General features: G+C 46.7%; 1 protein-coding gene across 2 annotated transcripts; it reads right to left on the bottom strand.

Annotated features, from left to right (window-relative positions):
* Positions 1-2,242: 2,242 nt before the first annotated feature.
* On the bottom strand, positions 2,243-21,422 carry LOC127676277 (carcinoembryonic antigen-related cell adhesion molecule 3-like). 2 transcript variants are annotated; one of them, XM_052172158.1, is made up of 7 exons: positions 21,347-21,422; positions 19,892-20,251; positions 10,377-10,736; positions 7,324-7,683; positions 4,955-5,314; positions 3,524-3,871; positions 2,243-2,526 (listed from the first exon to the last, which is right to left on the bottom strand). In XM_052172158.1, the coding sequence occupies exons 1-7, from the start codon at positions 21,408-21,410 to the stop codon at positions 2,243-2,245; spliced, it is 2,136 nt and encodes a 711-aa protein (XP_052028118.1). In that variant the 5' UTR covers positions 21,411-21,422. The 2 variants fall into 2 exon arrangements, with proteins under 2 accessions (XP_052028118.1, XP_052028119.1); XM_052172159.1 differs by lacking the exons at positions 3,524-3,871; positions 7,324-7,683 and having other exon boundaries at positions 21,347-21,410.
* Between the last annotated feature and the right edge of the window lie 549 nt (positions 21,423-21,971).

The raw sequence follows: 21,971 nt of genomic DNA on the forward strand, positions 1-21,971 counted from the left end.
TGTACTGGTTTCTTGGCATGACCTAACACAAGCTAGAGACACCTACAGAACCCCAAGTAATTGTCTCCACAATTGTTTCTGGGTGTGTATGGGTAGCATTTAGCTGTTATTGATTGATGTGTGAGGGTCCAGCCCACAAAGTGGGGTCAATCCTAAGCAGGTGGTCTTAGCCATACAAGGAGAAGGTAACCGTGCAAACTGTGGTGAGTATGCCAGGAAACATCATTCATTTACGGTCTCTACGTCGGTTCCCATGGATTAAAATAGGGATAAAAATAAATAATAATAGTTTAAAAAATCAATGGACCCAAAGTTGGTTCTTCAAACTGAATAACAATACTGACAAACCAGTTAAATTAACTTTTTAATGCATTAATATTATTAATACTAGAAGTGAAATTTGAGACCTTACTGTCCATGCTTCAAAATTCTGAACGTTCCATGAGGAGTCAATAGCTATGCACTAACTGTTGAGTAACCTAGATGAAACATACATTCCCAGAAGCCCAGAACCTACAGAGATAGAAGCAGGAGGAGACACAGAATTTAGGCCAGGTGGAATGAATAAAATGAAATCGATGAAGACATTTAACAAAAGTGAATCACATTTTGTTTTGCTCATTTTGTTTTGTTTTGTTTTTCAATACAGGGTTTCTCTGTGTATCTCTGGCTGTCCTGGAACTCAGAACAGGAACTGTAGACCAGGTTGGCCTTGAACTCACCAAGATCTTCCTGCCTCTGTCTCCTGAATACCAAAATTAAAGGCATGCTGGATTACCACCCAGGTAAAGTGAGCAGTTTTTAGTGATGAAAATAGGCAATTATGGGTAGAAGACTGTACTGGTTAAGTAAGGACACATATAGAGACGGACACACAACCAAGTCAGTACTCAGTGTGGACACTGACAGCTTTCCATCTAAAACAAAAACCCAGGATGCTGCTGTGCCCACATCTGCTCAGTAATCCCTCAGGAGCCACAGACAGAACAATTAGGCAACACGAAGAGACAAATGGTGCCCAATCAATTGTCTGCAGATGGCATGAATTTATTTGGAGAAAATCCTAAAGATTCTACAGAAGATCCTGGAACTGGTGAGCAAACTCATCTAGCTGAACTGTACTTCTGTAAACTATATTGGCAAAAAAAACAATTAAATATCTTGTTTTTTCACATGCATAGAGACACCAGTAGATGGGGTTACAGGGTTACATGGCTAGAGGGAATGGGAGAAGTTACAAATACTGTGAGAATGGACAATATTGATGATCACATGACAATCTGAATGGGTTTTGTGTCAATTTTCTGCTTCCAAATGCCCAAAGTGGGAAAATCCCCTAAATGTCCCCAAAAAAAGGGAGAAAGAAAGGAAAGAAGGAAGGAAGGAAGGAAGGAAGGAAGGAAGGAAGGAAGGAAGGAAGGAAGGAAGGAAGGAAAGGAGGGAGGGAGGGAGGGAGGAAGGAAAGAAAAGAAAGAGAAAGAAAGAAAGAAAGAAAGAAAGAAAGAAAGAAAGAAAGAAAGAAAGAAAGAAAGAAAGAAAGAAAGAAAGAAAGAAAGAAAGAAAGAAAGAAAGAAGGGAAGGAAGGAAGGAAGGAAGGAAGGAAGGAAGGAAGGAAGGAAGGAAGGAAGGAAGGAAGGAAGCAAGGACAGGAAAAAAAATCCTATGAATGCCACTGTCAGGACATAAAGAGTCTAGACAGGTCACTGCTGTGGATGTTACATCTGTGCATCAAACTGTGGATCAAAACTATTTAGACACAAGTTATTTCCACCGGGAAAAGGCAGTCCCTTCTCCTGTTACTTGTCCTTACTTCACATGGGTGACCGGTGTTCAGGCAGCATTAGTGCTTCGTGAATCAGTTATACACAGAATATATCTAAGCATAAGAAAGAAGCATTTATCTCTATGAAGACACTGCACCATGTTAACTTGGAGCATCCGGAACACTGGTGGATGCTGGAATTAGTTCCCATGGATTCTGAGGATTGGCTATGTATTTGATCCGCAACCTAACTCTTAACACCACTGTGATACTGTTTACTATATTGATGATTTCTCTTTTTGGAAACCAAGTCTCTAAGCCCTGGCCTGTCCTTGTACATGTTTATCCCAGGAACAGATGTGACTCAGCATGCTGGCTGTGCCTGAGTAGTGACTGACAATTTTCACCACATAACTCTGCTCCATTTTGTGCCCACTGATAAATACATGGTCTCACTCTGCTATAGGATGGGAGGAGGAGTTACTCAATTATCACGGCCAGGCTGACGGGGAGACTGGTCTTGGAACTGACTGGGTTTGAGACTTTACACTGATACTGTCCAGCATCCTCCCTCGTGACAGGATCTATGGTGAGTTGGCACTTGGATGGGGACAGCGTCATCCTCTCTGTGAGCCAGAGATTCTGGTTGTTGAAGAGCCACTGGGTGGAGATTCCGGTGTCGGCTGAGAGGCAGGTGAGGACCACGAAGCTTTGCACTCTGACTGTGGCATCAGTGACTCGGATAAAGGGCTGCATCACAGGCTCTGTAAAGCAAGAGAGTGGGGGACCAGATGACAGTAGTCCTTCAGGAAGCTCAGCCAGCACCACTGTAGTGATCAGGTGCCTAAAAGAACCTCCACGGTGGAGACATTGGAGCTGGGACCACAGACAATTTCTTCTGCTTTGGATCTGCCACCCATGGCCTCTGTAGCCCTGATCCAGCCTCTGTGTATCCTAGGTCTTTGTTTTCCTACACTAGTACAGAGTGCATGGTCACTGCTGTGTTTATGAATTGTGCGTAGATATGAGCCTAATTGTGGGATGGTGGTACTGCTCAAGTCAGCAGCATCTCTTACCATTTACTTGAGGCTGGACCCCTGTGGGCAAGGAGCTGCCAGGAGAGCCATCACCTCTGACCTTCCCCTAGGAGGCCTGACCTTCCATGAGTCTCCTAAGCCCATCAGAAAACTTTGTTTCTGTCCTGACACCTGTCCACTAAGACTCGGGAAAAGGAAGTACACAGGTGAGCTACATGACTGCAGCTGTCATGGTGGTGCACAGCTGGTCCCACACCGCGTGGGATTTGCACAGTCAGTAAAGCCTTGTTCCCTATCAGCTCTGACAATGCCAGCCCTAAGGAAAAGCCATCTAGGGAAAACTAGAGTTGAGTCTGAGACTGAAGTCTGAAACCAAGGCTTCCTGATGTTCACTTCACTGTGATGAAACCTTGGTTCTCTCAGCTAGGCCCTGCCTTAGCTCTTTCTCAGGGCCAGATTTATGGTGAGAGCCCCAAGAGTCTAATACTAACTGTCATCTGTGGGCTGAGTTACCCAGGATACATCCTATTCTGCAGGTGGAGTCGGGTGAGGGATTCTGATCCATTTCAGTATGTCTACTCGATATAGGCCCTGCACTAAGTTCTCAAACTCCAACATGGAAACACATATAGAGAGAGACAAGCATAGTCCACACCTGACAGTCCTGTGTGTATAACACAGCTTCAACCCCACCAGCACCCAGAAATCTCAGAGAATTACTTACTGTATATGTGGATGTGCACATGTATTCCTTGAGTTTCAAACTGTCTGTTTAAGGTTAATAAGGTGTATAATCCAGCATCCTTCTGGGTGGCATTGTGGAGCAGAAGAGATCCATTGGAATACACTGTCTCTCTCCCACTGTGCGCAGGCCCCAGCCTGCTTCTATTACTGGTTATTATGTTCCGTGAAATTTCATGTCTGCTGACAATGGCTACACCTTTGTACCAGGAAAAGGATCGAAGGTTCTCTGGTATGTTGTGAACGAGTAGGAGAACATCTCTCCCTTCAACAACATTGGGTGGCACTGATTCAATGACAAGCCGGCCAGTGGTGGAAGGGTGAACACAGGCTAAGAGGGCAGACAGGAGAGAAGAGAGACAAACCCATCAGTATTGACACCTTTGTCTTGGGTGAGAAGATGGGGCCCTGGGACTAGAGAAACTTAGGTCCATCACTCAGCGGAGGTGGGTGGGACTGTCTGTCTCCCAGTCCACAAGAGTTAGGGTCCTGACAGGAAAGACTAGTTTGCTCTTTTTGGAAGGTTCAGTGCCTAGACAGCTCAGATACATGTGGGTGGATGATGGCTCAAGGCCTTGCATATCCAGGTATTGATGAGAGTCTCATAGCCAAAGCTACTGACCCTGGTTAATACTCCAGGTAGCTTACGCATGCGTGGGCCATGGGAGTCGGGTGGTATGTAGGTCTGGGAAGGTTGTGCCAGAGGCCTCCAGATCTGTAGGGACCGGGGGGCAGTGGCCCGGGCGGGGAGGTGGAAGTCAGGCTACAATTAAGCACACGGCTCCTGGAAAGACTTTTCTAGGCAATGGTTGTGGCCTTCTATAGCCACATAGTGTCACAGGAGGAGCTGCAGATCATGTCTGGCTGCTGTCCAGCTCAACCGCTGTTCCCATTTTCCTTCAGAACAGCATTCAGGGGGCTGGTCCCCAGAGGACAATCACTTGCAGGGAGGACTTGTGCCCTTTGTCCCTTCCTTTGTGGACCCTTATGTACCTGTGATGGTCATAAGCCATCAGGACAGAGAATTATTGGCCTGGGCACCTGTCCCGCTGTGCGCTCCCTGCTGAGTCTCTGGGGAAGATACCCAGGGGACCTAGCCTAACAGTGGCTCTCAGGGCAGTGCACCAGTTGGTTCCACATGCCAATAAGGCCTTGTCCCACGTTAGCTGCAACGGGAAGTCAAAACCAAGCCATGATAAACAGCTCCCCAGTGTCAAACTGGAGTTCAGGGCAGAGGCAGGTTCTGAGCTACTGCTGTTGGTCCACCGAATCTGTGGCCTGCAGTAAGTGCCCAAATGCCAATGTAAGGACACAGTGCAGTGGGGGGGAGAGCAGCACAGCTCAGTCCACACAGTCCAGTTATAAAGTAGGGTAAGCCACACCCAGCAGCTGGAAGCCATAGAGAATCACTTACCATTTATCTGGACTTTCACATGTGCTGTTTCAATTTTGAAATTTCTGTCTATGGTTTGTAGCGTGTACATGCCTGAGTCTTTGTCAGTGGCATCCCGGAGCAGCAGGGATCCGTTGGTGTACACTGTCTCTCTTCTGCTGTACGCAGGCCCCCTGATGATGGAATTAAAGGCTCTGCTATACTCTGCTATTTTAAAGATCTGCGTGCTATACACAGATTTGAACCAGGAAAACATTCGCAGATCCTCTGGAAGATTGTGAACTTGGAGAAGCACACTGCCGCCTTTGGCAGCATGCCGGGGCACGGGATCAATCCTGAGTGGGGCAGAGGTGAGAGGATCACAGCAAGTGGAAAGAGAGGCTGGAAGGGAAAAGAGAAAAGCCATCACATGGGATCGTCGTGCTTGATAGGAAAATGGCAACCTCCATCCTGAGAAGGGGAATTTGTCATTCAGCCTAGCAATGCACATGTAGACATTTCTACCCTCCCCCACTCCATGGAAGTATGCTGTATGGCCTCTGTCCCTCTGAGCCCTGGAATATGTCATTTCCTCTGCATGGAGTTCTCCTCTCAGATGTCATCCCCTCGCTGCTCTCGGTCAGACGCTGTGCACGCTCATGATCACATGAGACTGAGGTTATGCCTTCTCTGAAATTTTTCTCCACAGGCCCCACGTATATGTTCTCTGACATTTTTTCTCAGTTTCCTTTGTGGCTCTATTCAACTTGTGACTTTCCCTTCTAAATGCTCTTGCTCCTCTGCCCTCCAGCCCACAGGTCTAGAGATGGGTGAGGGCTAGGAGCAGTCTGATGTTCTTGGCAGGCTCGAGTCTTGGAAAACGATCGGGAACTATGCTGGCTGGCTTTATGCCAACTTCAACAGGCTGAAGTACATTTGAAAGTGTGAGTCTCAGTTGTAAAATCACCACCATATTGACCTGTGGGCAAGCCCAGAGTATATTTCTTAATTAGTTATTGATAGGAGAGGGTCCAGTGCACCAGGGGTCCTGGGTGCTATAAGAAAGCAGGCTAAGGGCTGGAGTGATGGCTCCGCAGTTAAGTGCACTGACTGCTCTTCCAGAGGTCCTGAGTTCAATCCCCACATGGTGTGTCATAATCGTCTGTAAGGGGATCCCTCTTCTGGTGTATCTGAAGAGACCAATAGTGTATTCATATAAATAAAAATAGTGAATCTTTAAAAACAAAAAACTCTTTAAATGAGCAAGCCAGGGGAAGTAAGTCAGATGGCTTCTGCCACAACTCCTGCTTCCTGACCTGCTTGAGTTCCAATCTTGACCTCCTTTGGTGATGAACAGCAATTTGGAAGCTGTCTTAGTCAGAGTTTCTATTCCTGCACAAACATCATGACCACGAAGCAAGTTGGGGAGGAAAGGGTTTATTTGGCTTACACTTCCAAACAACTGTTTATCACCAAAGTAGGTTAGGCCTGGAACTCAAGCAGGTCAGGAAGCAGGAGCTGATGCAGAGGCCATGGAGGGATGTTTCTTACTGGCTTGCTTCCCCTGGCTTGCTCAGCCTGCTCCCTTATAGAACCCAAGAGCACCAGCCCAAAGATGGTACCACCCACAGGGGGCCCTCCCCCCTTGATCACTAATTGAGAAAATGCCCCACAGCTGGATCTCATGGAGGCATTTCCCCAACTGAAGCTCCTTTCTCTGTGATAACTCCAGCCTGTGTCAAGTTGACACACAGAACCAGCCAGTACAGAAGCATATGCTGAATAAATCCTTTCCTCTCCCCCCCCCACCCACAAATAAAAAGAAAGGAAGAAAGAAACCAGGCCGAGCAAGAACTGAGGAGCAGGCCAGTAAGCAGCACTCCTCCATGGCCTCCGCAACTGTTTCTGGATTTTATATTTAAAACTCATGTTTGGAGAAAATAACTACCCAGTTTGACGTGGACAGACAAATCCATCGTTCTCTGTCAGCTCTGAGAGTTATTAATAGTCTAGCCCTGACAAAAGGTTCCCTTGGATCAACTAGTAGTTGAGCCTCACACAGATGAGTGCAGCCAGGGTTTCCTGGTGCTCGCCTCTCTTAGGACGCCTCCCTTTCCTCAACCAGCCCCTGTGCTGATGCCCACAGGGCCTTTCTTAGGGTAACATGCATTGAGATTCCCCCACAAGACTGGACAGTGTCTGACATCTTAGGCTGAGTTGCTTTCCATCCAGGTCTTTCTGGATGCAGAAGGCAATCAGAAAATGGAGTCTGACCTATGGCCGTTTGCCTCCACCATGTGTATCTTGCATGAAGTACTCAAACCTCAACATGAAGACACTATACACAGGCCAGAAAGCACAGCCCTGTGTCTAAGCCCCACGGCACTGACTGATCACAGAGAACCACTTACTGTCCACCTGGAGTTGCACATGTTCTGCTTTAGCTTTCAGATCTGTACTCAGAGTCCATAAGGTGTAGAATCCAACATCATTCCGAGTGACATTCTGAATCAGGAGGGATCCATTGCTGTACATTGTCTCTCTGCCGCTGTGGGCAGGGCCCGGCACGCTTGAATTCTTGGCTATCATATATCGTGCAACCTCAAGGTCCTTGAACACAATTGCCCCTTTGTACCAGAAAATGGCTCGGAGATTCTCTGGGAGATTGTGAACGAGTAGAAGAACACTTGCCCCTTCAGCCACACTGGTGGGCACTGATTCAACAGTGAGCTGGGCAGAGGTGGGAAGGCCCGCATAGATCAATAGACAGGCTAGAAGGGAAGAAAGAGAGCCATCAATATGGGGATGCTTGCTTGTATTGCGTTAAGATGGCGCCCTGTGTCCTGAGCAGCTGTCTCCATTGCTCAGCCAAGGTGTGTGGGTGAGGGTCTCCCTGCCCTGCTTGGTGGAGGTCAGTGCATTACCTCCACGCACTACATGATCCTGCAATTGACATCTGATGACCTCTCTCGCTGACTGTCAGCATGGCCCTGGCTCCCTAACCACAGACCCTTGCTCACACTCAGTGTAGACTTTCCTCATAGGCCTTGCATCTTGGCTCTCTGACTTGTTGTTCTGCTCTTTGGTGGCTCCAGTCCACCCCTGACTTCACCTTCTAGCTTCCTCTGCTGGTCTGCCTTCTAGTCCACTTGGAGTAGGATTTTCTGAGGAGCAGGATATGTATTTAAAAAAAAAAAACTGCTGCCAAGAAAAAAAATCTCAGATACCTGTGAAGGATAAATGAGTGAATGGATAAAAAATAATGCGCAACCCATGGTCCAAGGTCCAGCATGTCCGGGGTTTCGTTTGGAAGACTCTCACCTTTCTAGCTAGTGTATACCCCAGATTAATTTAATTTTTTACATTTGTCTCTGTTCTTTTGTGTGTGATGCTCTGTGTGTGTGTGTGTGTGTGTGTGTGTGTGTGTGTGTGTGTATGAATACGTGCAGGTGTGAACACGTGCATGGCTGCATCCATATGAATATGGTTGGGTACATGCCACAGTCCCTATGTGTGGAGCAGAAGTCAACTTAGAGGACTCAGAGGCTTCTCTCCCTGTTCCACATGGGAGCAGAGGATTAGACGCTGGTCATCGAGGCTGACAGAAATTGCCTCCACTCACTAAAAGACCTCACTGGCCCACCCCAGTCACATTATTTTTTGAGTCACCTTGTCATAGTTGGGAGGAGCAGTCTTCAGAATACAGTAGTCAATATGATTGACTATGGGTAGAGAACTCAGCCCTCTTTACCCTCACCCCTTACCATGTGCTGTTCACTGACAATTTCCTGCTGCTGAGCCTCTGACAACCTCAGTGTCATCTCCTCTAAGGGACATGGAGACACACTCATCTCCTTCAGACGCTTGTCCTCCTGAGAGACTCCAGCCAGCACCTGAGCTCTGCCCTCTCACACACACACTGTCAGGGATCTCTCTCTTCAATTGTGAGACTAGCCCTTGCCCACAGTGCCTTCCTTCCCTTGCCCAGGGAGGAAGGGTGCGGGCTCCATGGTCTCTGACGAATGCACTGTCTTCCCACAGCACAGGAGAGCTTCAGCACCAGCCCTGCCGCCATGCTTTGCCATCCCAAGGTCAGCTCTGCTGTCCTGCCTCCTTCTGAGCTGAGCCTGCACCGAAGTAGAAGCCCCTCTCAGAGTCACATGTGCTATGAACAGAATCCTTGTCCAAGGCACTGCTGTCCCCTCCCTAGATGTCGCCAGGTGCTTCTCTGCCCCATTCTCTCATTATGTTTCAGTCTCCAGCCCACACAGTGAGCAACAGACTGATAAGCGCCCCTGCGCTCCAGAGTCCAACAGCTCACTCCAGGGATCTCCTTTCCCTCTCCTTTCCCTGACCTTGGCTCTGTCACCAGCATAGAAGATAAGGAGAGGTTGCTCCTTATGCAACCTCTTGAGACAGAAACTCCACTGAGCACCCAGGCATCCCCATGTCCACAATACTCTGGAAAGATGGACTTTACGCTCAGCCAGAGGTGAGAGGGTGTCTGTAAGAGCTAGAAAGGGACCAACTGAGTGGTGCCAGGGGGAAGAAACTCATCACTTATCACTGTAGCCAACACTCAGGACCCGATTCAGGACAGTGGTATCAGGAGATCCATGCCCTGTGTGTGTAGCAGAGGGTCACCTGCACCCTGGAAAGGTGTCGGCTCACCCTGCTGTGGAGAGTTTCAGAGGGAAACCTGAATTCCAGTCTTGTTGGCTGAGATGTAGTGTTCAGGTCAGCCCCCATTCAACCTGACATTTTAAGGATGTCCTTTCCTTGGTAGTTTCCCCATGGTCACCCTCTCACTATTTGGTTACAGGAGAGGATTCCCTGAGCTGGAGGACCTGTGCCCTCTGTTCTTCCCCATGGGTACCCTGACTTTCCTGTGACGACTCATAAGCCGATGAGGAGAGTTGGCTTATGCCCTGATGACCTATCCATGCTGAGTCTTGGAAGGAGGTGCCCAGGTGGCTCTCAAATTAGTGGAATAGTTGGTTTCACATGCTAGGAAATACAGACAGCCAAAAACCATTGTTCCCTGTCAGCTTCAACAGGAAGTAAGGGTCCAAAGCTAGCAAAATACTCTTCAGGGTTCCTTGAAGTTTAGCCTGTGCCAGAGGTCTGGAGCCAGGGTTTCATGGTGTACATTGGTAAAGATATAAAAATCTACCTGGTGCCAACAGGATCTTTCTCAATACTGTGTTCATAGTGAGAGCCTCAAGAGACTAGACTGAGTCCCTTTCCTATCACACATGTGCACGCGCACACACACACACACACACTACTCTGTGAGGCTGGAGTCTGATCTATGTCATTTGTCTCCACTATGTGTGTCTTTCATGAAGTGATCAAACACCAACATGGAGACAAGGTACACAGGGGAGGCAGACACAGGCCACACAAAACAGTGCTGTGAGTCTAAACCTAGACTGGCCCTGACTGATCGCAGAGAACCACTTACTGTCCACATGGAGTTGCACGTGCACTACTTCTGATTTCAGATCTGTACTCAGAGTCCGTAAGGTGTAGAATCCAGCATCATTCTGAGTGACATTCTGAAGCAGGAGGGATCCATTGCTGTACATTGTCTCTCTACCGCTGTGGGCAGGGCCCAGCACGCTTGAATTCTTGGCTATCACATATCGTGCAACCTCAAGGTCCTTGAACACAATCGCCCCTTTGTACCAGAAAATGGCTCGAAGATTCTCTGGGAGATTGTGAACAAAGAGAAGAACATTTTCTCCTTTAGCAACACTGGGTGGCACTGATTCGATACTGAGCTGAGCAGAGGTGGGAGGGCGGCCACAGGTCAAAATGGAGGCTAGAAGGAAGACAGAAATCCATCAATGTTATGACTTTTGTAATTGGCTAGGATGGTGTCTCCTCCCCCACAACTGAGCTGGCTGGCAGCTCCCAACTCTTCCGATGGCTACCTCCGGCCTTTGTTCCTGTGAACAATAAGGCTCCTCACCTCGACTACCGACGACACCGCCCCAAGGCGGTTTTCACCTGACTCGCCAGTCTGAAGGCAGGCGACCCGCTGAGACCTGGAGCCAAGAAAATTCACAGGCCCGCCTTTGAAGTGACCGACTTCTGGGAGGGGTGGTCGATTCCCCAAATACTATATAACTTGCCTTAAAAATATTAAAGTCAGTCTTGACCGGAATTTACCGCCTTGACTCAAATCTTTTTCGCCTTAACCTCAAAATTCTCTTTCAGGCCACCCAGTTCACATGTAGCCGCTGGCGGTCTACAGGATGGCACCCTGTGTCCTGAGCAGCTGTGTCCATTGCTCAGCTGAGGTGTGTGGGTGAGGGTCTCCCTGTCCTACTTGGTGGAGGTCAGTGCATTACCTCCATGAACTCCTTGTCCCTCCCTTGTCATTTCCTCTCTAAGGTTCTCTCTCCTTGGGTGTCAACATGCCCCCGCCTCACTGTCTTTAGATCCCTGATCACTGTCTTTAGATCCCTGCTCACACTCAGATGGGTGTTGGGGTGATGTCTCCTGACCTCTTCCCCTATTCACTCTGATTCTTGAGTGGATCTCATCCACATGTGACTTCACCTTCTAGCTTTCATTATTGACCTTTCAGGGCACGAGGGCTGGGGTTTCAGGAGAACCCTGATGTGTCATAATGATGATAATGATGATGATAATGATGATGATGGTGACTGTGGAATATCAATGGACTCAATCCTCCAATAAAAAGATATAAACTAACAGACTGGATACATAAACAGGACCCAACATTTTGCTGCAAACAGGAAACTCACCTCAGGCACAAATACAGACTCAGAGTAAAAGGCTAGAAAACAACTTTTCTAAGCAAATGGTCCCAAGAAACAAGGAGGTGTAACCATTCTGATATAGAATAAAATCAACTTTCAGCCTAAAGTAATCAAAAAGATGAGGAAGGACACTTCTTACTCATCAAAGGAAAAATCTATCAAGATGAATTCTCAATTCTGAATATTTATGCTCCAAATACAAGGGCACCCACATTCATAAAAGAAACTGTACTAAAGCTCAAAGCACATACTGCACCCCACACAAAAGTAGTGGGAGATTTCAACACCCCACTCTTCTCAATGGACAGGTCATGGAAACACAAGCTAAACAGAGACACAGTGAAACTATCAGAAGTTGTAAACCAAATGGATTTAACAGATATCTATAGAACATTTCATCCTAAAACAAAAGAATATACCTTCTTCTCATCACCCCATGGTGCCTTCTACAAAACTGACCACACACTTGGTCACAAAACAGACCTCAACAGATATAAGAAGATTAAAATAATTCCATGCACCCAATCAAATCACCATGGACTACGGCTGGTCTTTAACAACAATGAAAACAAGAGAAAGCCCACATACAAGTAGAAACTGAAAAACATTCATCTCAACAATAACTTGGTCAAGAAAGAAATAAAGAAAGAAATTAAAGACTTTTTAGAAATTAATGAAAACTAAGGCACAACATACCTAAACTTATGGGACACAATGAAAGCAGTGCTAAGAAGAAAACTCATAGCTCTGAGTGCCTCCAAAAGAAACTGGAAAGAGCATACACTAACAGCTTGAGAGCACAAGGCTCTAGAACAAAAAGAAGCAAATACATCCAAGAGGAGGAGATGGCAGAAAATAATCAAACTCAGGGCTGAAATCAACCAAGTAGAAACAAAAGGAACTCTACAAATAATCAACCAAACCAGGAGCTGGTTCTTTGAAAAACAACCAACAAGATAGATAAACCCTTAGCCAAACTAAGCAGAGGGCACAGAGACAGCATCCAAATGAGCAAATTCATAAGTGAAAAGAGAGACATAACAACAGATACTGAGGAAATCCAAAAATCATCAGAAACTACTACAAAAGCCCATACTCAACAAAACTGGAAAATCTGGATGAAATGGAAATTTTTCTAGACAGATAACCAGGTACCAAAGTTAAATCAGGATCAATAAAATCCTTGCAAATCGAATGCAAGAACACATTAAAACGATCATCCACCATGATCAAGTAGGCTTCATCCCAAGGATGCAGAGATGGTTCAATATACGGAAATCCATTGATGTAATACACTATACAAACAAACTCAAAGAAAAAAGCCACGTAATCATTTCATTAAATGCTGAGAAAGCATTTGACAAAATCCAACACCCCTTCATGATAAAAGTCTTGGAAAGATCAGGAATTCAAGGCCCATAACTAAACAAGGTAAAAGAAATATACAACAAACCAATAGCCAACATCAAACTAAATGAAGAGAAACTTGAAGCAAAACCAATGAAATCAGGGACTAGACAAGGCTGTCCACTCTCTCCATATTATTCAATATAGTATTCCAAGTCCTAGCCAGAGCAATTAGACAGCAAAAATAGGTCAAAGAAATTCAAATTGGAAATGAAGAAGTCAAAGTATCACTATTTGCAGATGATATGATAGTATACTTAAGTGACCCCCAAAAACTCCACCAGAGAACTCCTACAGGAGAGAGGACTGGAGGAGCTGAACAATTTCAGCCAAGTGGCTGGATATAGAATTAACTCAAACAAATCAGTAGCCTTCCAATACTCAAAGGATAAACAGGCTGAGAAATAAATTGGGGAAATGACACCCTTCACACTGGTCACAAATAATTTAAAATATCCTGGTGTGACTCTAACCAAGCAAGTGAAAGACCTATATGACAAGAATTTCAAGTCTCTCAAGAAAGAAATTGAAGAGGATCTCAGAAGATGGAAAGATCTTCCATGATCGTGGATTGGCAGGGCTAATATAGTAAAAATGGTCATCTTGCCTAAAGCAATCTACAGATTCAATGAAATACCCATCAAAATTCCAACCCAATTCTTCATAGAGATAAAAAAGAGCAATTTCCAAATTTATCCAGAATAACAAAAAAAACAGCATAGTGAAAACTCTTCTCCACAAAAAAAGAACTTTGGCAGCATCACCATCCCTGACTTCAAGCTATGCTACAGAGCAATGGTGATAAAGACTGCATGGTATTGGTACAGGTAGATCAATAGAATAGAATTGAAGACCCAGAAATGAACCCACATACTTATGGTCACCTGATATTTGACAAAGGAGCTAAAAACATCCAGTGGAAAAAAGACAGCATTTTTAACAAATGGTGCTGGTTCAACTGGAGGTCAACATGTAGAAAAATGCAAATTGGCCCATTCTTATCTTCTTGTACCAAGCTCAAGTCCAAGTAGATCAAGGACCTTCACATAAAACCAGATACACTGAAGCTTATAGAGGAGAAAGTGGGGAAGAGCCTTGAACACATGGGCACAGGGGGAAATTCCCTGAATAAGACACCAATGGCTTATGCTCTAAGAACAAGAATCAACAAGAAACCTGTTATGGTTGTCTCTAGAGGGGCCCTGCCAGGGCCTTACAGATACAGATACAGATGCTAGCAGCCAACCATTGGGCTGAGTGGAGGATCCCCAATGGAGGAGTTGGAGAGAGGACTGGAGGAGCTGAAGGGGTTTGCAGCCCCATAGGAAGAACAATGATGTCGGCCAATCAGATACCCCAGGTCTTCCAGGGACTAAGTCATCAACCAAGCGGTACACATGGTCCCAGTCAAAAGTGTGGCAGAAAAATGGTTGTCAGGCATCAGTGGGAGGAGAGGTCCTTGGTCCTATGAAGGCTCGATACATACCCCAGCATGGGGAAATTGAAAGGGGGTAGGTGGGAGTAGGTTGGGTATAGGGGCATCTTCTAGAGGGTGGGAAGATGGGTTGGGGTTTTCTGGGAGGGAAGAAAGAGGGAAAGGGTATAACGTTTGAAATGTAAATGAAGAATATATTCAATGAAAAGTTAAAAAAATAAAATTAAAATTAAAAAAAATAAAAGAACTTCTGGCGGAATCACCATCCCTTACTTCAAGCTATACTACAGAGCAATAGTGATAAAAACTTCATAGTATTGGTACAGGTAGATCAATGTAATTGAACTGAAGACCCAGAAATGAACCCTCATACCTATGGTCACGAGATCTTTGACAAAGGAGCTAAAACCATACATTGGAAAAAAACATTTTCAACAAATGGTGCTGGGTCAACTGACAGTGAACATGTAGAAGGATGCGAATTGATCCATTCTTATCTCCCTGTACAAAACTCAAATCCAAGTGGATCAAGGACCTCCACATAAAACCAGATACACTGAATTTAACAGAAGAGAAAGTGGGGCAGACCCTTGAGCACATGGGCACAGGGGAAAATTTCCTGAACAGGACACCAATAGCTTATGCTCTAAGATCAAGAATTGACAAATGGGTTCTCATAAAATTGAAAAGCTTCTGTAAGGCAAAGAACACTATCAATAGAACAAAATGACAACCAACAGATTGGGGAAAAGATCTTTACCAGTCCTACATCTGATAAAAGGCTAATATCCAATATATACAAAGAACTCAAGAAGTTAGACTTCAGATAACCAAATAATCCTATTAAAAATGGGGTACAGACATCCTGTTAGTGTCATTTATTTTGGGAGAGACTGCTACAGTCCAAGGATTAACAGAGCCTTACATTTTTCCTTGCCAAAATATAAATTGCATGTCCTTTAAGTTACTGCCATCCTGGAATACTCTGTGTCTAATAATTTCCCTCATCTCCGAGTTGCCACTGCTCTTAAATCCTACATTAAGAATGGATACTTAAATCCATTAAGAATGCTTTACTACATCACCTTGAAGTGTCAGTGAATTGTTGCATTTCTGTTGGGCTTGTTTAATGTGATAGTGTCTCTTGGATAGAAGCCACAAGTTCTCTTCCTACAATTGGCTATCAAGATTGTAATTATTTCAAGTAATGCAATGAATAACTGGGTAACAAACTGTTGCTTAAAGTATGATTTCACGTCTGGTTTGGGCTGTATTTTGTAAAAAGACAAAAATTGAATAAAAATAATATATAAGGAAAAACTGGAGTACAGAGCTAAACAAAGAACTATCAACTGAGGAATATCGAATGGCTGAGAAACATCTAAAGAAATGTTCAACATCCTTAATCATTAGGGAAATGCAAATCAAAACAACCCTGAAATTCCACCTCACACCAGTCAGAATGGCCAAGATCAAAAACTCAAGGGACAGAAAATCCTGGAGAGGATGTGGAGAAAGAGGAACACTCCTACATTGCTGGTGGGATTGCAAGCTGGCAAAACCACTCTGGAAATCAGTTTGGTGATTCCTCAGAAAATTGGACATAGCACTACCTGAGGCCCTATACTGCTCCTGGGCTTATACCCAGAAGATACTCCAATGTATAATAAGGTCACATGCTCCACTATGTCCATAGCAGCCTTATTTATAATAGCCAGAAGCTAGAAAGAACCTAGATGTACCCCAACAGAAGAATGAATATAGAAAATGTGGTATATTTACACAATGCAGTATACTCAGATATTAAAAACAATGAATTCATGAAATTCTTAGGCAAATGGATGGAGCTAGAAAATATCATCCTAATGAGGTAACCCAATCACAAAAGAACACACACAGTTTGCACTAGATGATAAGTAGATATTAGTCCAAAATCTCAGAATACCTGAGATACAACCCACAGACCACATGAAGTTCAAGAAGGAAGACCAAAGTGTGGATACTTTGATCCTCATTGGAAAGTGGATCAAAACACCCATGGCTCATTGCCAACCAATAGAATGAACACAGGGTCCCCAATGGAGCAGCAAGAGAAAGGACCCAAGGAGCTGAAGAGGTTTGCAGCCCTGCAGGGGTAACAATAATATGTACCAACCAGCACCCCCAAGAGCTCCCAGAGACTAAACCACCCACCAAAGAGTACACATGGAGAGACCCATAGCTCCAGTTACATATGTAGCAGAAGATGTCCATTTCAGACATCAGTGAGAGGAAAGGCCATTGTTTCTGTGAAGGCCTGATTCTCCAGATTAGGAGAATACAAGTCAGAAAATTGGGTGGGGGCTTCATCAGTGGGAGGGGGGATGGGATAGGGAGTTTTAGGAGGGGTAAGATGGAAAGGGGATAACATATGAAATGTAAATAAAGCAAATATATAAATAAAAATAAATCTCTGTGGACACTGCTAATACATGGAATTACTTAAGGAGTTCATAGGTCAAGAGATACAGTATTAAATCTTCCATTTTCTTTATTTTTTAAACATATTTATGCATTATATTTGTGTGTGAGTTTTGGAGCATGGATTTATCTCTGTGTGTGAGTGTGTGTGTGTGTGTGTGTGTGTGTGTGTGTGTGTGTATGTGTACAGGATACCATCTCTAGGTGGAAGTCAGGGGACATCTTCCATTCACTGGTTCTCAGGTCATCAGACATGAAGCAAACACCCAGACCCACTGAGTCACGTCACAGACCTACACCAGCTTGGGTTCTTGTTTGGGACTTCCCAGCTGAGAATGTCAGACTTCAGACCACTGTGCACATGCTGATTAACTGTGTGTGAGAACAGTCTCCTCCTTCCCCTACTTCTTCACCCAGAGCCTCCTGCTTCTGCTGAGCCTCTGTCACACTGGGTCTTCTCTCCTACAAGCCCTGAGACTCTCTCAAGACATTGAGACTCCAGAGAACAACTGGAGTTATTCTCCTCTCCTCTCACACTCTGTAAAGTGTGGTCTCCTCACCCATGGTCAGGAGGCCCTGGCAGGTGGTAAACCCTTTGTAGAGGGTACAGAAGGCACCTTCCTGGTCTCTGAAGCCAGAGTTGTCCTCCCTTTGTGGCGAGTCTGCTCCAGCACAGCTCCCCAGTTCTCTTGCCCTTCCCCAGTCTAGGCTCAGCCTGCTCCCAGGTAGGGGCATCTCCCAGAGTCACATGAACTCTGGAGTAGGGAAGGCTGTGTTCCCTCCCTGAATACTCCCAGCGCTGCCCACCGACCCTCTCCCCTGGGCTCTTCATGCTTTAGTCCTCCAAAACACACATGAACAACGAGCTTTTGAGCATCCCTGTTCCCTGAGAGAACAGCTGTTCACCCCGGGGCTTCCCTCTGCTCTACCGTGGCCTTTGAGAGAGCATCTGCGCTCCCTATGTGACATGGAAATCCAGCTGGGCACCCAGTCTGCCCTGTCCTCGGTGCTCTGGGAAGACGGAATTTGCTCTCAGGAGGAAGGTGACAGCTGTCTGTGAGGGATCCAAAGGGACCAGGTGCATGATGAGTGGGGAAGGGGACAGATCCAGACTCACTGCAGTCACCAGTCAGGATTCTGAGGGAGAAGAAAGGCCCAGGAGCAGACCTGTCAGGAGCTCACATCCTGAGTGTGGGAGGAGCTGACCTGCGTCCTGGAAGGACTGCTCTGGCCTCCATCATCCCATGGAGGGTTTCAAGATGGTGCTCACACTTTCTCTGCCTGCTGAGCTGGTGGTGGGTCTAACCATGTGCTCCCTGGCCTTTCTAAGATGCCCTCAACCTCTGTCTAGCTGATTCCCATAGGACACCCTTTCATTCCCAGAGAAAATACATGTCTGGGATGTGAACATGATCCCCTAGCAGGGTAGCAGATACAGGGGGCAGTTAAGAGGTCTGAGGAGACTGCGCCAGTGAGCTCCGGGTCTATGGGGACAGAGATAAAAGCCAGGATACAAGGTGGGTTCCTGACACAGAAAACACTTTCCTAGGTATTGGTCGTATTTCCTGATGCTGCCTCCTCCTAGTCCCTAACAGGAACTTCAGCTCATTTCTGAGGAGCTGTGGGTCCACGTTCCTCCTTGCAGCTGGGGTGTGTGAGTGCAGCTCAGCCAGATGAAATAGGAGGCATCAGGCTACAAACACAGCCTAAGATGAGTGCTCGCTCCAGCCAGGGTGGGGAAACAACACAGGCTGGGGTTCTCAAACTCCTGGTCACCCAGACACCTCTAGGAACCTGAGGAATCGGGACTGGTTGAGAGCCTGAGATGAACCCAGTGCAGGGGGTGGGGGGACTCCAGCTTAGCTGGGGAGTGAGTGTCCATGTCTGGAGGGCAGAGGGGCCCTCGGTGGCTTCCCCCCATGGAGGTTCTTGATGAGAGAGACAGTCCTTACTGGTCCAAACTGTTTATTGGCAGTGGAAAATCGATGCATACAGCTTACTGGGGCGGACCTTTTGCAGGAAGGAATGTCTGGGAAGGGAAGCTTATTGGCTAAGCCCTCAGGGACAGCCCATCTACATACCTCATTAGCATGGAGAACTCTGTGCTCTGTGCTACATAGCCAGTTGTCACAATCCTCATGTGGAGTGTCATGGTCACGTGCTCCAGGACAAGAATCAGGTCTGGAGTAAGTCAAACACCTATTGTTCTCAGATACGAGAATTTACCAGAGTTTCTCAATCCACTCAACCTTCCCAGTTTTTGTCTGGTGACACAGATCCACTTGCCCCACAGGGAACTGTCCACATCAGCAGAGCCTGTGGTCATTTGCATGCAAAGGAGAAATCCCTAAACTGTCTCCAGAAGACAAGAACTTGTCAGGAGGACCTGCGTCCTCAGTCCCTCTCCTTGGGGACCCTAACCTTCCTGGAAGTCTCATACACCCATCAGGAGAGTGAGATGATGGCCCAGGCAGTAAAATGATTCTCAGGGCCATCAGGAGATGAGTCTGGGACAGAGTTCTGGAATCAGGAATTCCTGGTATTCACTTCCATAAGGAGCACATGCCTTCCTCAACCAGGCATAACCTTCCTTCCTCCAGGACTTGTCAAGCACAGATTCCTGCTAAGAACCCCAAGAGTCTAGACAGCGGCTGATGTCCTTGGCTGGCTTGCCCACCATGCACCCAGGTCTCTCCAAGGTGAAGTCAATTGAAGGATTCTGCACAATTGACATTATTCTCCACCATGCGGGTCCTGCACTAAATGCGCAAGCCCCAACATGGAGACACAATGCAGGGGGAAGGAGACACAGGCCAGGCCTGACACTTCTGCGTGCCTAGTGGAAGGACCCCACCCAGAACCCAGAGTTCACAAACAGTTACTTACAGTACACAAGAAGGTGCGTGGATGTATTTGATACAATTTCTCCACGTTTGCTTATGGTTCGTAGGGTGTAGAATCCTGTGTCCTCCTGAGTGACATTTTGGATCCATAGGGACCCGTTGCTGTATAATGTCTCTCTGCCACTGTGTGCAGGACCCGTCACACTTACACTATAGGCCAGCGAATACAGTGCAATTCCAAGGCTCATGTCTGTCACCCCTTTGTACCAGACAAAGGCTAGAAGATTCTCTGGCAGATTGTCAACACGTAGAAGAACATTTTCTCCTTCAACCACTTGGGGAGGTAAGGATTCGATGTCAACTTGGGCAGTGGTGGGCAGGATCCAGCAGGTTAAGAGGGAGGCTAGAAGGGAAGAGACAGAAGCCACCAATCCTGAGCAGGTGTGAGCACGCCTCAGCTCATGCCTGTGGGTAGGGGTGCACCCTCAGTGGAGGGGAGCAACATGACCTCCATGCCCTCAGAACCTCAGAGGGTGTCATTTCCTCACTGTGGAATCCTCAACTCAGGGATCCCCATATCACCCTTCATATAAAGAGTGTCTGGTGTGAGGAGAAGGGGCTCTCTGACCTTCTCTTCCTCCTCCTCCTCCTCCTCCTCCTCCTCCTCCTCCTCCTCCTCCTCCACACAGTCCTCACTTTCTGAATTGTTTTCTGTTCTATTTAAGGTTCCATTAAACCATTGGCTTTCTCCTCTGGACACTCTGACTTGTCTAGATAAAAAGGCTTTTGAGGACAGGGATTGGTATGGTCTTTTTGGAAGGTTCAGTTCCTGAAAAAGAATCTCAGAAACCAGTAGGGAAAAAAGAAGGCAGGGAGGAAGGGAGGGTATGGAGGGAGGGAGAGAGGGAGGGAGAGAGGGAAGAAAGGAAGGAAGGAAAGAAGGAAGGAAAGAAGGAAGGAAGGAAGGATATCTCTATGGATTTATCTACATAGTTTCCAGGTTTATAACAAATGGCAATCATTATATACAAGCGTGATTTATATTTCTGTACTGTATGTGTGGGTTTGGGAAGGCATGTGTCTCAGTGTACGCCTTGTGGGTACATGGCACACACCTGTGGGGAAGGCAGAGAAGAGCCTTCAGGGGTCTGTATCTCCATCTGCCCTGCGAGCTGAGGAATGAACTCACTGTCATGTCTCCACACACTGAGGTGCCTCACTGGCCCTCCCAGGTTTGATTTCTATCTGGAGAGTCACCCTGTCATGGGTGGGAACATCGGGCTTCCAATGGCAGCCGTGAGACTGATTTTGAATAGGGGCAGCTGGGGCTCCAATCTCCCCTCATCAGCTCCTGTCTGCTTAGAGCTTCCTGTGCTGACCTCTGTGCCTCTCTGCACCTCCTGTACCATGACTGTAAACAAAAAACCACACATCTTCCATTTCAAAAGACTCTGGGCCTCCCCAATCCCACACGCTATCATGGAGTAGGCACCCTTACCTGTGAGCAGGAGACCCTGCCAAGGGGTATACCCCTTGCAGGGAAGCGCAGAGGACACCTCCATATCTCTTCTAGCTGTGATGGCCTCACTCAGAGAAACTCTGAGAGAATCTTAGGCTCTAGCAAGGCACCCGCCCTCTCCTGTGCGTCCTCCTCCTGAGCTAGGTGTCCTCTCAAGCAGGAGCACTTGCCAGAGGGGCTATGGGTGGTGGGTTTTGTGTCCAAGGCACTGCTCTGTCCCTTCCACTCTCCATGCTGCCCCGCATCCCTCTCTTTATCTTTCTCCTCAAAGCAACACCTTGAGGAGCTGTGCTGACAAGCAGCCCCATGCCCTCAGAGAACAACAGCTCATCCCAAGGCTGACGTCTGCTAAGTCCTGGCCTTGAGTCTGTCAACACCGAAAAGGGAGTCTGCATGCTGCCTAGGTGTCCCTGTGACACAGAGAACCAGCTGAGTACCCAGTCTGCCCTGTGTCCTCAGCACTCTGGGAAGGTGGGATTTCCCATCAGCAAGGTGACAGAGATGTTCGTGAAGGCTGAAAGGGACCAACTGAGCGATAACTTAGGATGAAGATTTTTATCACTACAGTCACCAGTCAAGTTCCTGTCCCATAAGAGAGGCCCAG

This window comes from Apodemus sylvaticus, chromosome 1, assembly GCF_947179515.1.
Source record: "Apodemus sylvaticus chromosome 1, mApoSyl1.1, whole genome shotgun sequence".
NCBI lineage: Eukaryota > Metazoa > Chordata > Mammalia > Rodentia > Muridae > Apodemus > Apodemus sylvaticus.